Source organism: Salmo salar, chromosome ssa18 (assembly GCF_905237065.1).
Source record: "Salmo salar chromosome ssa18, Ssal_v3.1, whole genome shotgun sequence".
Lineage (NCBI taxonomy): Eukaryota > Metazoa > Chordata > Actinopteri > Salmoniformes > Salmonidae > Salmo > Salmo salar.
In genome coordinates, this window is record NC_059459.1 from 56,492,052 (window position 1) to 56,510,319 (window position 18,268).

Sequence of the window (18,268 nt, forward strand, 5' to 3'; positions counted from 1 at the left end):
CCACTATTTCATAAAAAAATATATATCACCACCTCATTCCACTACTTTGACCCGAACTAATCCAACACCAGGCCAATGGTCTGGGAGGACGGGATTCTTTTGTTCAACACACCTTGTAACTCTTCTGCAGTAAAACCTTGAACACCCAAGTACTTCTCTGCAGCACTCTGTATTGTTCTAGGCCTAGTACTCACCGTTGACCCATCATCCTCTACTCTCTTCACTGCCTCAGCATATGACACCTTCTGTTCTACTCTGACCCTGGCAATCTCAACCTGTCTCTCTCACACTGGACACTCCTGATCCCCAGCAACAATTGACACACAGTTTTTTCCACCGATACTACACATTCCTTTGTCCCATGCCCTCCTGCACACTTCTCACATCTCAGAATCTCCCTCCTACACACTGCTGCAACATGACCATAAGCTTGGCATCTGAAACACCTGAGTGGGTTCTGCACAAAAAGTCTCACTAGATAACTGACATATCCTAACATGACTTTATCAGGTAAAAACTCTGCTTCAAAACTCAAAAGGACAGACAATGTCTTCTCAGTATCACCACACTCGCCACCAGGTCTGCGTCGCACCAAACAACGGGCGTCACAGACAAAGAGAATTTCAGTTGCTCCACCTCAACACTTAATGCCACCCTAGTAATCACTCCTTTCAAAGACGCCCTGCTCCTGAGATCAAAGCAAATCACAGATCTTGTCCCTAGTCGCGTGACGCAAAGCACCCGGTCCCTCTGGACGGAAGAAATACAGAAAGTCCACTTCAAGCTAACCGATTTAACAGTACCCAACTGAAATTTTTAATCAGCCAAAAAGCAGGGATCCACTTTTTCAAGGATTTCACTCCCACTGGGCTCAAATCCTCCTTTGCATGACCATCGGCGCGAGGCTCGAACTCGGCGGTCTTCACCACACCTGCTACCACAGGTAATTCATCCTCACTCTTGTCAGGTTCAATTTCTGTGCCATCAGAGACACCAGAATACGGTTTGTACTTGCCACCATTCTTCCTCAACACACATCTTCCCACTACACTCTGCCCTTCTTCCTAGTTGTCCATAACCACGTCCATCTGTTGATCATGATCTGGGTGCGCCTTCATCCGTTGTATTGTTTGCAGAGCACGCACTGATGGCGATTCTCCAAAATCCAACTTCTGTTCCTTAGCCCAATTTACAATCTGGCTATCTTTGGCCTCTCCGTGTTTCCAGCTCTTCAAGGTCTACAACCCTCCTACATCAACAAGTGCCTCAAAATCGCTCAAGCGCATTATCTCGTCAGCGACACTCAAAAAGTACTTCTGGGTGACACATGCAATCAAAAAGCGTGCAGATTGATCCAGTAAACCACCCAAAGACAACATTGACAATGCAGTGAGTGGGCCATCGGTGCAGCTAGCCAGCTTGCTCAGACCATAACTAGCTGATTTGACATTGCCACTGAATTTTCTAAACAAACTTATCTAAATGTGGGTTTAAATCAATGCATTTCTTGCATGCCTTATTATTGGCAATTTAACAATAATATTTCTTGTTAACCTGAGTGTTCTTGGGTGACCTATATGACAAAAGTGATGTCTTGTCTGCCTCTGTTTACAGGAAACAGTTTCCGCCATGAGTGTTTTTCCACTGACCATACTTGGACCTTCTGGTTGGATCCTAGTCAATGTTCAAAACAACCAGAAGTGCTTAACTGTTTCACTACCACCTGTCTTGGTCAAAGTCTACTGTGCTGCATACCTTGAACTCATCTCACGAAATGACTTTTAGAAATTTTTCCCAATAGAAACATGTAATCCAAATCTAGTGTCTGATCATTCTGTTTCAATTTTTTTGCGTGACATGCAATATTATGAGGTGAAGCAATTTTAACATTATCTACAGTACCAGTCAAAAGTTTGGACACACTTACTCATTCCAGGGTTTTTCTTTATTTTTACTATTTTCTACGTTGTAGAATAATACTGAAGAAATCAAAACTATGAAATAACATATGGAATCATGTAGTAACCAAAAAAGTGTTAAACAAATCAAAATATATTTTATATTTGAGATTCTTCAAAGTAGCGAAACTTTGCCTTGATGACAGCTTTGCAGACTCTGGGCATTCTCTCAACCAACTTCATGAAGTAATCACCTGGAATGCATTTCAAGTAACAGGTGTGCCTTGTTAAAAGTACATTTGTGGAATTACTTTCCTTAATGCATTTGAGCCAATCAGTTGTGTTGTGACAAGGTAGGGGTGGTATACAGAAGATAGTCCTATTTGGTTAAATACCAAGTCCATATTATGACAAGAACAGCTTAAATAAGCAAAGAGAAACGACAGTCCATCATTACTTTAAGACACGAAGGTCAGTCAAACCGGAAAATGTCAAGAACTTTGAAAGTTTCTTCAAGTGCAGTCGCAGAAACCATCAAGCACTATGATGAAACTGGCTCTCATGAGGACTGCCACAGGAAAGGAAGACACAGAGGAGGATAAATTCATTAGAGTTACCAGCCTCAGAAATTGCAGCCCAAAAAGATGCTTCACAGAGTTCAAGTAACAGACACATCTCAACATTAAGTGTTCAGAGGAGACTGCACGAATCAGGCCTTCATGGTCAAATTTCTGCAAAGACTGCTAAAGGACACCAATAAGAAAAGAGACTTGCTTGGGCCAAGAAACATGACAATGGACATTAGACTGGTGGAAATCTGTCCTTTGGTCTGATGACTCCAAATTTGAGATTTTTGGTTACAATGTCTTTGTGAGACGCAGAGTAGGTGAACAGATGATCTCCGCATGTGAAGTTCCCACCGTGAAGCATGGAGGAGGAGGTGTGATGGTGCTTTGCTGGTGACCCTGTCAGTGATTTATTTAGAATTCAAGGCACTTTTAACCAGCATGGCTACCACAGCATTCTGCAGCGATATGCCATCCCATCTGGTTTACGCTTAGTGGGACTATCAGTTGTTATTCAACAGGAAAATGACCCAAAACGCACCTCCAGGCTGTGTAAGGGTTATTTGACAAAGAAGGAGAGGGATGGAGTGCTGCATGAGATGATGTGCCCGCCACAATCACCCGATCTCAACCCAATTGAGATGGTTTGGGATGAGTTGGACCACAGAGTGAAGGAAAAGCAGCCAACAAGTGCCCAGCATATGTGGGAACTCGTTCAAGACTGTTGAAAAAGCATTCTAGGTGAAGCTGGTTGAGAGAATGCCAAGAGGGTGCAAAGCTGTCATCAAGGCAAAGGGTGGCTTTGATGAATCTCAGTTTAAAATATAAATATATATTTGTTTATAACACTTTTTTGGTTACTACATGATTCCATATGTGTTATTTTATAGTTTTGATATCTTCACTATTATTCTACAATGTAGAAAATAGTTCAAATAAAGAAAAAACATTGAATGAGTAGGTGTGTCCAAACCTGGTACTGTACATCAAACCATGATATAATAGGTCATTTGCACATGCGACCCAAGTGTTTTGGTGCTTTTCCATTGAGACTCACTCCCACATCATTGGGTCGCGATTCACCAATTTATGTTAAGCTCTAGTGTTGTTTCAATCAGGAGTTTGACATTACAGACTTGTGGCTTTACTATGGCTTTGCCATTGTAAATGCAAGCTGAAAAGTACACAGGGCCGTGCTTTGGCTCCTAGTAAGCAGGTACGCTGGAGCCATGGTCCAGTGAGACAAATGTGCCGGGCGGCCCGCTTAGATGAAAACAAAAGTCTGCGTTTTGACATAATCGTCAGTGGAAATTAGCCATTTCAGAAAGAGAAGGGTCTTGATGATTCATAGAAAATTGGATTAGCTTTTCACTCAAACACATTCATTGCATATATAGAAAATCTAGCTATTTGAGACGGAAAACTAATGACCCGTTCTAAATATGTGTGATATCTGCATTTATGTGCATTTGTCAGAGAGAAAGATCCAGCTGCTGTGCTGGGACCCGGAAGTTTAGAATGAGGTCAGTGAGACAGAGGAAACACAATTCTACAGCTAAAATGGCGCAGGAGCAACAGCAGGAAACAACACAGGGAGAGATGGAGGGTGAGTGAAACAACATCAAAACGAAAGATGACAGAAATCTAACCGGCTTCGGCTATCAACGCATTGTTATTTATGGAGGTGTAATGTGATTGTTAGGCAATCTAGTGATAGCAGTTGAGGGACAAGTTGCTTGCATGAATATGAGAGGGCAATAGGGGAGGCCAAACATTCAAATCACACACAAAGAAACGCATTTTCGACCTGTAGTTTTTGGAGGATGAAGGTGATACCATTAAGCGTTATCTGTGACATAATGTAGTATCTCATTCACCGTATATTTTTGCCGGATTTCAATTGGTTGTCAAATGTTTGACGCCATAACTAAAATAGGATAGTTGGCTAGCTTGTTAACTAATCAATTCAACCAAGTTGTTCCAAAAATATGGTCCGATGCCGACCACATGGTTGCACTTGCACCCCAAGTGAACCAGATTTAATATTGTTGATTACCAATGGTAGACGGATATGTGATGACAGAATTTGCTTAAACTACATGCACGTTGTCATCAATTTCATGTTGTGGTATAAATTACGTAACCAGCAATTGTTATTAAAAAGTGTGATTTTGCAAATATGCTACCCATCGCTGTGTTGCGTTGACACAGCTACTCCAACAACCATTATGTAATCTAGCTAGTTCCAACGTTAAATTCAGAATTTGGGTTAACTTTTTTTTTACAGCACCATTGCACTTCACTCTTTGTGAATGAACTGTCATGTTACTTGTTTAAAAACGTCTATGGTGGTGTTTTCTTTTCTCCAGCGGGAGGAGTAAACTGTCTTGCTTATGATGAGGCCATTATGGCACAGCAGGACAGAATTCAGCAGGAGGTGAGAGATTTTACACTTGAATAAGCCTACATATTATCAATGCCAAGGTTTTGAATTAGACTGACATAAGTCGACTGTGGAGAAGGTTCAACTGCACTAGAAATGCATACCTTTGTGTCACATGATTTTGATCACCCTGTGTTCTTGTTTTATATTGGTTTCTATAAATCTATGCGTATGAAACGTCCATGCGTTAACGTGTGTGTGTGTGTGTGTGTGTCTAGATCGCAACAAGCATCCTTTTAGTGTCAGACAGACAGGAGTTGTCAGTTTTGCAGAGAGAGTATGCCGCGGAAGACACCATTTATCAGCTCAAGATCAAGGTCAGTAAAACCACACCATTTTTCAATTACAGGATTTGAATCCGCATCACTTCATACTGGTTTAAGGCGAAAGGGTTCCCTACGATCACAAAACCAATGAAGGTTAGAAATGGTGACATAATTCTTGTATTTACTCTCTATATGTCCCTGTTTTTTCTCTTAGGATTTACACAAAAAATACTCATATATTCGTAAGACGCGACCAGACGGGAACTGTTTCTACAGAGCTTTTGGCTTTTCACATCTCGAATCACTGCTCGAAGACAGCAAAGAGCTGCAGAGGTAACATAACACTTCCATAGTGCATTTAGCTCATTGATGGTCCGTAAAGCAGACTATGTAATACGATATGATTAGTGTTGCTGCATTAATAGGCACTGAATACTGATGCAATGTTTTATGTCTCTATAGGTTCAAAGCAGTGGCAGCAAAGAGCAAACTGGACCTGGTAAACCAGGGTTTCACTGAGTTCACCATTGAGGACTTCCACAATACTGTGAGTTGCTTTCCTCTTATTGTACACCACATGAACAACAGTGACAGCTCACACACATGACATACACTGAGCGTACAAAACATGATGAACACCTGTACTTTCCATGACATAGACTCACCCGGTGAAAGCTATGATCCCTTATTGATGTCACTTGTTAAATCCACTTCAATCAGTGTAGATGAAGGGGAGGAGACGAGTTAAAGAATGATTTTTTTTATGCCTTGAGACAATTGAGACGTGCCATTGAGGGTGAATGGGCAAGACAAAATATTTAAGTGCCTTTGAACAGGGTATGGTAGTAGGTGCCAGGCACACCGGTTTGTGTGAAGAACTGCAACGCTGTTGGGTTTTTCACACAACAGTTTTCTGTGTGTATCAATAATAATCCACCCAAAGGGCATCCAGCCAACTTCAAATCAAAGTTTATTTGTCACGTGCGCCGAATACAACAGGTGTAGACCTTACAGTGAAATGCTTACCTACAGGCTCTAACCAATAGTGCAAAAGAGGTATTAGGTGAACAATAGGTAAGTAAAGAAATAAAACAACAGGAAAAAGACAGGCTATAAAAGTAGCGAGGCTATAAAAGTAGCGAGGCTATAAAAGTAGCGAGGCTATAAAAGTAGCGAGGCTATAAAAGTAGCGAGGCTATAAAAGTAGCGAGGCTATAAAAGTAGCGAGGCTACATACAGACACTGGTTAGTCAGGCTGATTGAGGTAGTATGTACATGTAGATATGGTTAAAGTGACTATGCATATATGATTTACATTTACGTCATTTAGCAGACGCTCTTATCCAGAGCGACTTACAAATTGGTGCATTCACCTTATGATATCCAGTGGAACAACCACTTTACAAAAGTACATCTTTTTTTTGGGGGGGGTAGAAGGATTACTTAATCCTATCCCAGGTATTCCTTAAAGAGGTGGGGTTTCAGGTGTCTCTGGAAGGGGGTGATTGACTCAGCTACTGCTACTCTCTGATGAACAGAGAGTAGCAGTAGCGTAAAAGAGGGGTTGGTGGGTGGCGGGACACAATGCAGATAGCCCGGTTAGCCAATGTGCGGGAGCACTGGTTGGTCGGCCTAATTGAGGTAGTATGTACATGAATGTATAGTTAAAGTGACTATGCATATATGATAACCAGAGAGTAGCAGCAGTGTAAAAAGATGTGTTGGGGGGGGGGCGGCAAACAATGAAAATAGTCTGGGTAGCCATTTGATTACCTGTTCAGGAGTCTTATGGCTTGGGGGTAAAAACTGTTGAGAAGCCTTTTTGTCCTAGACTTGGCACTCCGGTACCGCTTGCCATGTGGTAGTAAAGAGAACAATCTATGACTGGGGTGGCTGGGGTCTTTGACAATTTTTAGGGCCTTCCTCTGACACCGCCTGGTGTAGAGGTCCTGGATGTCAGGCAGCTTAGCCCCAGTGATGTACTGGGCCGTACGCACTACACTCTGTAGTGCCTTGCGGTCAGAGGCCGAGCAATTGCCGTACCAGGCAGTGATGCAACCAGTCAGGATAATCTCGATGTTGCAGCTGTAGAACATTTTGAGCATCTCAGGACCCATGCCAAATCATTTTAGGTTCCTGAGAGGGAATAGGCTTTGTCGTACCCTCTTCACGACTGTCTTGTTGTGTTTGGACCGTTCTAGTTTGTTGTTGATGTGGACACCAAGGAACTTGAAGCTCTCAACCTGCTCCATTACAGCCCCGTCGATGAGAATGGGGGCTTGCTTGGTCCTCCTTTTCCTGTAGTCCACAATCATCTCCTTAGTCTTGGTTACGTTGAGGGATAGGTTGTTATTCTGGCACCACCCGGCCAGGTCTCTGACCTCCTCCCTAACTTGACACAACTGTGGGAAGCATTTGAGTCAACATGGGCTAGCATCCCAGTGGAACACTTTCAACACCTCGTAGAGTCCCCAAGGAATTGAGGCTGGTCTGGGGGCAACCTTGTCTCATAGATTAGACGTAACAGTAAATTAAATCAGGGATACTCAATTAGTATGATATGTTACGTTTGGTATGGTTACATAAGACGGGTTACTTGTACAAAAACAAAAGTAGGGTGGTTGGTCAGAGTGGATGGGTGGGCGCATGACGCGTAAGTCTAGCATCCCAAAGGTTGCATGTTTGAATCCCATCACGGACAACTTTAGCATTTTAGCAACTCTGGAACTACTACTTGCTACTTTACAACTACTTAGCATGTTAGCTACCCTTAACCTTAACACTTTTAGCTAACAGTAACAAATTGGAATTCGTGTCATACATTTTGCAAATTCGTAACATATTGTACGAATTGCAATTTGTAACATACCATACAAAATGGATGATGGATATCCATAAATGAATACATACCATACGAAACATAACAAAGCATACTAAATAAAGTGTCACGGATTTGCGTACAGAATACAACGAAATGCCCAACTCAATATTAGGAAGATGTCTTAATGTTTTGTACACTTTTTGTATACAGTGCATTCGGAAAGTATTCAGACCCCTTGACTTTTCCACATTTTGTTACGTTACAGCCTTATTCTAAAATGGATTAAATAGTTTTTTCCCCTCATCAATCTACACACAATACCATATAATGTACCTGTACACAGCCCATCTGTAAAGAGCACACCCAACTACTTCATCCCCATATTGTTATTTATTTTATTTTTTTGCACCCCAGTATCTCTACTTGCACATCATCATCTGCACATCTATCACTCCAGGGTTAATGCTAAATTGTAATTATTTTTCCTCTATGGCCTATTTATTCCCTTACCTCCCTAATCTTACTACATTTGCACACAATGTACATAGACTTTTTCTATTGTGTTAATGACCGTACATTTGTTTATGTGTAACTCTGTTGTTTTTGTCGCACTGCTTTGCTCTATCTTGGCCAGGTCGCAGTTGTAAATGAGAACTTGTTCTTGACTGGCCTACCTGGTTAAAAAATAAAGGTGAAATAAAACATTTAAAAAAATAATGACAAAGCAGAACAGGTTTTTAGAAATGTTAGTTTTTAAATTTTTAATACATTTGCTATCACATTCACATAAGTATTCAGACCCTTTACTCAGTACTTTGTTGAAGCACCTTTGGCAGCGATTACAGCCTTGAATCTTATTGGGTATGACACTACAAGCTTGTCACACCTGTATTTGGGGAGTTTGTCCCATTCTCTGTAAAATCACTGAAGCTCTGTCAGGTTGGATGGGGAGCGTCAATGCACAGATATTTTTAAGTCTATCCAGAAATGTTCGATTGGGTTCAAGTCTGGGCTCTGGCTGGGCCACTCAAAGACATTCAGAGACTTGTCCCAAAGCCACTCCTGTGTTGTCTTGGTTGTGTGCTTAGGGTCGCTGTCCTGTTGGAAGGTGAACCGTCACCCCAGTCTGAGCTCCTAAACTGCTCCAGAGCGCTTTTCATCAAGGATCTCTCTGTACTTTGCTCTGTTCATCTTTCCCTTGATCCTGACTAGTCTTCCAGTCCCTGCCGCTGAAAAACATCCCCACAGCATGATGCTGACACCGTGCTTCACCGTAGGGATGGTGCCAGGTTTTCTCCCGATGGCCTGAATGCTAAGCATCACAAAGAGTTCAATCTTGGTTTGTAGTGGGAAAATTACATTTAGACATACTATGCTGTTTTCACTCAGAGAATTGTCCATTGTTATATGCTAGTGTTTATTTATTTATTTTTATTTTATTTTTTTGCTGGTGCAGGCTTGTCTTGTGACTTAGTGATAAGTCTGGGCGTACTACAGTCGCACCCGGCTCTTATTTGTATGTGACATCCCGTTTGTACTATCTGTAGGAACTCATCTTTGTGGAAACTTGCAGGACGGAGCAGAAGACTTGTGTGAGCTGTGGTAATGTCAGCTATCTTAATCTGCATAGACAAGCTAATTGTCTTATATACACTGTTCCCCACCCCTGTTTGCTCACCTCTGCTAACTGACACATATACACAGAGGTTGGACTTTTCTATAAAAGCTGAGAGCCAACTCTGTTCGTTGGGCTCTTAACTCTGCACTGTTGCGTGAAGTTAACGGCTCAATTTTTGCAAAACTTATAATAAAGTTGCTGTTTGAGGAATCTATAGTCTCTCTCAACCACCGGTTTTATCAGACCAGAGAATCTTGTTTCTCATGGTCTGTGAGTCCTTTAGATGCCTTTTGGCGGGCTCTCATGGCTTGGTTTTTGCTCTGACATGTACTGTCAGCTGTGGGACCTTATATAGTCAGGTGTGTGCTGTCGTGGAAATTCACCACCATGTCGTGGAAATTACCACCAGGGACACTCTAAGTCAATCTTAAATGAATCATCCTTTATTATCAATGCGCTGGAGAGGTTCCAACTAATTCAATGCACCATAGTACAATGTCAATCAGGAGCTCTGCTGGGGAAGTCCCAGAGGTTGTGTTATATACGGCTATTCACAGACAAGTTATAGACAAGTTATATTTGCATGATTTAGCATCATTAATTCATCATTAACGTTTTTGTTTCATTCGTTTGACCGACCCATACTGGTTCATAACATGTGACAGACCAATACCTCACGAGGCTTCTTCTCTCTTAAGCTGAGACCTTGAAACTGAGATATATTTTGTTCTCAAAACAAAGGTCTGGGCATACTGCCGAATTGCAGCTACTGATAGTGAGGATTCGTTCAGTCAGTCACTTGCATGAACATAGAAAACATTTATTAGAAAAGCACATGAATAGAACACAGAAATTAGTTATTAGGAAAGCACAAACATTACAATTTTCAAGCACAGTGCCTTTCCAAATCATGTCCAATCGTTTGAATTTACCACAGGTAGACTCCAATCAGGTTGTAGAAACATCGCAAGGATGATCAATGGAAACAGGATGTACCTAAGCTCAATTTCGATTCCTATAGCAAAGGGTCTGAATACTTATGTAAATAAGTTATTTTTGTTTTTTATTTTTAATACGTTTGCAAAAATGTCTAAAAACCTTTTTCCGCTTTGTCGTTGTGGGTAGATTGATGAGGGGATTTTTTTTTTTTAAATCAATTTTAGAATAAGGCTGTAATGTAACAAAATGTGGAAAAAAGGAAAGGGCCTGAATACTTTCCAAATGCACTGTACTGAACATGTTAACAACTTTTAAGTCACTTGATGTAAAAGCATCACCAAACTGAACATTATTGTTTATTCTTCCCCTAGTTCATGGACCTGTTAGAGCTGTGTGAGAAGCAGCCAGGACTCAGTGAGCTGCTGGGCTCCTTCAGAGACCAAAGCGTGTCAGACTACATCGTGGTGTACCTGCGGTTGCTCACTTCAGGCTACCTGCAGAGGGAGCACGGTTTCTTCCAGCACTTCATCGAGGGGGGACGCTCTGTCAGGGAGTTCTGTCAGCAGGTGGGTTCCTTATTATGGAACGTAAGAGAATAAGGGAGATATACAGTGCCTTCAGAAAGTATTCATACCCCTTGACCTTTTCCACATTTTTGTTGTTAAAGCCTGAATTAAAAATGGATTATATACACACCAGTAGCCCATAATGACAAAGTGAAAACATGTATTTAGCAAATTTATTATAAAATTAAATACAGAAGTATCTAATTTACATACAGTACCAGTCAAAAGTTTGGACACCTACTCATTCAAAGGTTTTCTTTATTTGTAATATTTTCTACATTGTAGAATAATAGTGAAGACGTCAGAACTATGAAATAACACATATGGAATCATGTAGTAACCAAAAGTGTTAAACAAATCAAAATATATTTTATATTTGAGATTCTTTAAAGTAGCCACCCTTTGCCTTCATGACAGCTTTGCACACTCTTAGCACTCTCTCAACTAGCTTCACCTGGAATGCTTTTTCAACAGTCTTGAAGGGTTTCCCACATATGCTGGGCACTTGTTGGCTGCTTTTCCTTCACTCTGCGGTCCAACTCATCGTAAACCATCTCAATTGGGTTGAGGTCGGGTGATTTGTGTTGGCCAGGTCATCTGATGAGCACTCCATCACTCTTCTTGCTTAAATAACCCTTACACAGCCTGGAGGTGTATTGGGTCATTGTCCTATTGAAAAACAAATGATAGTCTCACTAAGCGTAAACCAGATGGGATGGTGTATCGCTGTGGTAGCCATGCTGGTTAAGTGCCTTCTCCATGCTTCACGGTGGTAACCACACATGCGGAGATCATCCGTTCACCTACTCTGCATTTCACAAAGACACGGCGGTTGGAACCAAAAATCTCAGATTTTGGGTCATCAGACCAAACAACAGGTTTCCACCGGTCTAATGTCCATTGCTTGTGTTTCTTGGCCCAAGCAAGTCTCTTCTTCTTTTTGGTGACCTTTTAGTAGTGGTTTCTTTGTAGAAATTCAACCATGAATGCCTGATTCACGCAGTAACTCTAATGAACTTATTCTCTGCAGCAGAAGTAACTCTGGGTCTTTCTTTCCTGTGGCGGTCCTTATGAGAGACAGTTTCATCATAGTGCTTGATGGTTTTTGCGACTGCACTTGAAGAAACTTTCAAAGTTTTAATTTTTTTTCCTGATTGTCTTAAAGTAACGGACTGTCGTTTGTCTTTGCTTATTTGAACTGTTCGTGACATACAGTTGATGTCGGAAGTTTACATACACTGAGGTTGGAGTCATTAACACTAGTTTTTCAACCACTCCCCAAATGTCTTGTTAACAAACTAGTTTTTGCAAGTCAGTTAGGACATCAACTTTGTACATGACACAAGCAATTTTTCCAGCAATTGTTTAGACAGATTATTTCACCATATCACAATTCTAGTGGGTCAGAAGCTTACAAACACTAAGTTGACTGTGCCTTTAAACAGCTTGGAAAATTCCTGAAAATGATGTCATGGCTTTAGAAGCTTCTGATAGGCTAATTGACATCATTTGAGTCAACTGGAGGTGTAACTGTGGATGTATTTCAAGGCCTACCTTCAAACTCAGTGCCTCTTTGCTTGACATCATGGGAAAATCAAAAGAAATCAGCCAAGACCTCAGAAAAACAATTGTAGACCTCCACAAGTCTAGTTTATCCTTGGGAGCAATTTCCAAATGCCTGAAGGTACCATGTTCATCTGTACAAACAATAGTACGCAAGTATAAACACCATGGGACCACGCAGTCGTCATGCCGCTCAGGAAGGAGACGCGTTCTGTCTCTAAGAGATTAATGTACTTTGCGAAAAGTGCAAATCAATCCCAGAACAACAGCAAAGGACCTTGTGAAGATGCTGGAGGAAACAGGTACCAAGTATCTATATCCACAGTAAAACAAGTCCTATATCGACTTAACCTGAAAGGCCGCTCAGCAAAGAAGAAGCCACTGCTCCAAAACCACCATTAAAAAAAAAAAGCCAGACTACGGTTTGCAACTGCACATGGGGACAAAGATTGTACTTTTTGGAGAAATGTCCTCTGGTCTGATGAAACAAAAATAGAACTGTTTGGCCATAATGACCATCATTATGTTTGGAGGAAAAAGGGGGAGCACTGGTTGGTCGGGCCAATTGAGGTAGTATGTACATGAATGTATAGTTAAAGTGACTATGCATATATGATAACCAGAGAGTAGCAGCAGTGTAAAAGAGGGGTTGGGGGACACACAATGCAAATTTATATGTGAGATGAGTAAAGCAGTATGTAAACATTTATTGACTAGTGTTCTATTATTGAAATGACCAGTGATTCCATGTCTATGTATATAGGGCAGCAGCAGAGGTGTAATGTACTTAGGAAGTACTTAAGTTATTTTACTTAAGTCATTTTTTGGGGTATTTATATTTTTGCCAACTTTTACTTCATTACATTCCTTAAGAAAATAATGTACTTTTTACTCCATACATTTTTCCTGACACCCAAAAGTACTAGGAAAATAGTCAAATTCACACACTTATCAAGAGAACATCCCTGGTCATCCCTACTGCTTTTGATATGGCGGACTCACTAAACACAAATGCTTTATTTGTAAATTATGTCTGAGTGTTGGAGCGTGTCCCTGGCAATCTGTAAAAAAAAATATATACTGCTCAAAAAAATAAAGGGAACACTTAAACAACACATCCTAGATCTGAATGAAAGAAATAATCTTATTAAATACTTTTTTCTTTACATAGTTGAATGTGCTGACAACAAAATCACACAAAAATAATCAATGGAAATCCAATTTATCAACCCATGGAGGTCTGGATTTGGAGTCGCACTCAAAATTAAAGTGGAAAACCACACTACAGGCTGATCCAACTTTGATGTAATGTCCTTAAAACAAGTCAAAATGAGGCTCAGTAGTGTGTGTGGCCTCCACGTGCCTGTATGACCTCCCTACCACGCCTGGGCATGCTCCTGATGAGGTGGCGGATGGTCTCCTGAGGGATCTCCTCCCAGACCTGGACTAAAGCATCCGCCAACTCCTGGACAGTCTGTGGTGCAACGTGGCGTTGGTGGATGGAGCGAGACATGATGTCCCAGATGTGCTCAATTGGATTCAGGTCTGGGGAACGGGCGGGCCAGTCCATAGCATCAATGCCTTCCTCTTGCAGGAACTGCTGACACACTCCAGCCACATGAGGTCTAGCATTATCTTGCATTAGGAGGAACCCAGGGCCAACCGCACCAGCATATGGTCTCACAAGGGGTCTGAGGATCTCATCTCGGTACCTAATGGCAGTCAGGCTACTTCTGGCGAGCACATGGAGGGCTGTGCGGCCCCCCAAAGAAATGCCACCCCACACCATGACTGACCCACCGCCAAACCGGTCATGCTGGTGGATGTTGCAGGCAGCAGAACGTTCTCCACGGCGTCTCCAGACTCTGTCACGTGCTCAGTGTGAACCTGCTTTCATCTGTGAAGAGCACAGGGCGCCAGTGGCGAATTTGCCAATCTTGGTGTTCTCTGGCAAATGCCAAACGTCCTGCACGGTGTTGGGCTGTAAGCACAACCCCCACCTGTGGACGTCGGGCCCTCATACCACCCTCATGGATTCTGTTTCTGACCGTTTGAGCAGACACATGCATATTTGTGGCCTGCTGGAGGTCATTTTGCAGGGCTCTGGCAGTGCTCCTCCTGCTCCTGCTTGCACAAAGGCGGAGGTAGCGGTCCTGCTGCTGGGTTGTTGCCCTCCTACGGCCTCCTCCACATCTCCTGATGTACTGGCCTGTCTCCTGGTAGCGCCTCCATGCTCTGGACACTACGCTGACAGACACAGCAAACCTTCTTGCCACAGCTCGCATTGATGTGCCGTCCTGGATGAGCTGCACTACCTGAGCCACTTGTGTGGGTTGTAGACTCCGTCTCATGCTACCACAAGAGTGAAAGCACCGCCAGCATTCAAAAGTGACCAAAACATCAGCCAGGAAGCATAGGAACTAAGAAGTGGTCTGTGGTCCCCACCTGCAGAACCACTCCTTTATTGGGGGTGTCTTGCTAATTCCCTATAATTTCCACCTGTTGTCTATTCCATTTGCACAACAGCATGTGAAATGTATTGTCATTCAGTGTAGCTTCCTAAGTGGACAGTTTGATTTCACAGAAGTGTGATTGACTTGGAGTTACATTGTGTTGTTTAAGTGTTCCCTTTATTTTTTTAAGCAGTGTAGTTCTCTCTACTATTATTCTGACATCTGACCTTAGACAGGGAGTTTTTACTACGATTAAATGTTAGGAATTGTGAAACATAGTTTAAATGTATTTGGATAAGGTGTATGTAATCTTCTGACTTCAACTGTATGTACTTGGGGTTTTACCAAATAGATATCTCCTGTATACCACCCCTACCTTGTCACAACACAACTGATTGGCTCAAATGCATTAAGAAGGAAAGAAATTCCACAAATTAACTTTTAACAAGGCACACCTGTTAATTGAAATGCATTCCAGGTGACTATGTCATGAAGCTGGTTGAGAGAATGCCCGGAGTGTGCAAAGCTGTCATCAAGGCAAAGGGTGGCTACTTTGAAGAATCTCAAATATGAAATATATTTTGATTTGTTTAACACTTTTTTAAAAAAAAATTTGGTTACTATATTATATCATGTGTTATTTCATAGTTTTGATGTCTTCAGTATTATTCTACAATGTAGAAAATGAGTAGGTGTGTCCAAACTTTACTGATACTGTAAGTGTTCACATCCCTGAGTCAACGTATGTTAGAATCACCTTTTGCAGCGATTACAGCTGTAAAAGGTGAGTCTTTCTGGTTAATTCTCTAAGAGCTTTGCGCACCTGGATTGTACAATATTTGCATATTATTCTTTTTAAAGTTCCTCGAGCTCTGTCAAGTTGGTTGTTGTTCATTGCTAGACAGCAATTTTCAAGTCTTGCCATAGATTTTCAAGCAGATTTAAGTCAAAAGTGTAACTAGGCCATTCGGGAACATTAAATGTTTTCTTTGTAACCAGTTTATATTTGGCCTTGTGTTTTAGGCTATTGTCCTGCTGAAAGGTCAATTTGTCTCCTAGGGTCTTTTGGAAAGCAGACTAAACCAGGTTTTCCTCTAGGATTTTACCTGTGCTTAACTCTATTCTGTTTTTATCCCCCAAAAATCCTAGTCCTTGCCAATGACAAGCATACCCATAACATGATGAAGCCACCACCATGCTTGAAAATATGAAGTAGTACTCAGCAATGTTGTGTTGGATTTTCCCCAAACATAACACTTTGTATTTAAGACATAAAGCTTAATTTCTTTGCCGAACATTTTCAGTTTTACTTTATTGCCTTATTGCAAACAGGATGCATGTTTAGGAATATTTGTATTATTTACAGGCTTCTTTCTTTTCACTCTGCCATTTAGGTTAGTATTGTGAAGTAACTACAATGTTGTTGAGCCATCATCAGTTTTCTCCTATGACAGCCATTAAACTCTGTTTTAACCATTGGCCTCATGGTGAAAATCCCTGGGCGGTTTCCTTCCTCTCCGGCAACTGAGTTAGGAAGGACACCTGTATCTTTGTATTGACTGGGTGTATTGATACACTCTCAAAAGTGTAATTAATAACTTCACCATGCTCAAAGGGATATTCAATGTCTGCTTTTTTTTTTTAAACTCCTCTACCAATAGGTGCCCTTCTTTGTGAGGCATTGGAAAACCTTTGTGGTTGAATCTGTGTTTGAAATTCACTGATCGACTTAGGGACCTTACAATTATCTGTATGTGTGGGGTACAGAGATGAGGTAGTCATTCAAAAATCATGTTAAACACTGTTGCACACTTTTGTGACTTAAGAACATTTTTACTCCTGAACGTATTTAGGTTAGCCATAACAAAGGGGTTGAATACTTATTGACTCAAGACATTTCAGCTTTTCATATTTTATTAATTCCCCAACCGTTCTAAAAACATAATTCCACTTTGACATACGTTATTATGTGTAAGCCAGTGACATATCCATTTTAAATTCAGGCTGTAACACAACAAAAAGTTGAGGGGTGTGAATACTTTCTGAAGGCACTGTATTGCAGAGGATGTTAAAGGCAATAAGCTAGCGCTCAAGTTGCCTAGAAACCCGACGTTGAATTGCATTAAATTCTACGTCGGGAAGAAATTAGCATTTTGAATCAGGAAAATTGTCTCTCAAGCCAGAATGTTGAATAAAATGATATTTTCACTTACTTTACCGGTTGTCCGTGCGGTTGGTCCTTTTGGCTGTAGGAGTGTGAGACTATATCCACAAGAAAGTATAATTGCATAAACTTTTCAATGCGCTGGTAGTGTGTTCAGATTTCTATCACCGGAAGCAATTATACTTTCCTGTGGATATATTGTCTCATTCCTACTGCCAAAATGACCAACTAGTACTTTTTCTTGCATATGTACATTCCAGTATCATCCAGAATTGCATAACAAGTCCCCAAACTCAAACACTTTGTTTGTCCTCTGTGTGTTTACTATCAGGAGGTGGAGCCCATGTCTAAAGAAAGTGATCATATCCACATCATCGCCTTGGCCCAGGCCCTGAACGTGTCCATCCTAGTGGAGTATATGGACCGGGGTGAGGGGGGCACTGTCAACCACCACGTCTTTCCTGAAGGCAGCGAGCCTCGTGTCTTCCTCCTCTATAGACCCGGCCACTACGACATCTTGTACAAATAACTACCTGCTATTTAGAAAATCCCCCCTCCCCCCTGCCCATGTCCTTTCCTACTGCTGTAGTGGCAGTGGAGAAATACTTCACCCGCCACACTGATGCATACATGTGTGTTTGAAGATTACACTGTTTTTTTTCTTCTCAAATACCAATCACATTATACAGCCCCCTTCTCCCTCCCCTTCACTCAATATATTCCCTTCATCACAGAACAGTGAATTAATAAAACAAATATTTACAAAAAAAATAGCAGTGGATCCAGATGTTTAGAGTTGTACAGTTTTTATTTTGTGGTTGTAAATGTTATCAACTTGCTTTTTTTTTGTTGGATTATTTTCCTTTGTTACACTGCGTTTTATTAAAGGTATTTACATCTTATTTGATTTCTATGTAAATGTCTTGTTTGTGCCGCTCTTCTGGTATCTACATTTCAACTGGCATAACAGC

General features: G+C 41.3%; 1 protein-coding gene across 3 annotated transcripts; it reads left to right on the forward strand.

Annotated features, from left to right (window-relative positions):
- The first annotated feature begins 712 nt into the window (after nucleotides 1–712).
- Nucleotides 713–18,199, forward strand: otub1 (OTU domain, ubiquitin aldehyde binding 1). 3 transcript variants are annotated; one of them, XM_045700432.1, is made up of 8 exons: nucleotides 735–943; nucleotides 3,941–4,070; nucleotides 4,834–4,901; nucleotides 5,126–5,224; nucleotides 5,388–5,506; nucleotides 5,636–5,720; nucleotides 10,923–11,117; nucleotides 17,629–18,199. In XM_045700432.1, exons 2-8 carry the CDS (start codon nucleotides 3,983–3,985, stop codon nucleotides 17,824–17,826), a joined length of 852 nt encoding a protein of 283 aa, XP_045556388.1. In that variant the 5' UTR covers nucleotides 735–943; nucleotides 3,941–3,982; the 3' UTR covers nucleotides 17,827–18,199. The 3 variants fall into 3 exon arrangements, with proteins under 3 accessions (XP_045556389.1, XP_045556388.1, NP_001140113.1); XM_045700433.1 differs by lacking the exon at nucleotides 3,941–4,070 and having other exon boundaries at nucleotides 713–943; NM_001146641.2 differs by lacking the exon at nucleotides 735–943 and having other exon boundaries at nucleotides 4,016–4,070; nucleotides 17,629–18,196.
- Nucleotides 18,200–18,268: the final 69 nt, after the last annotated feature.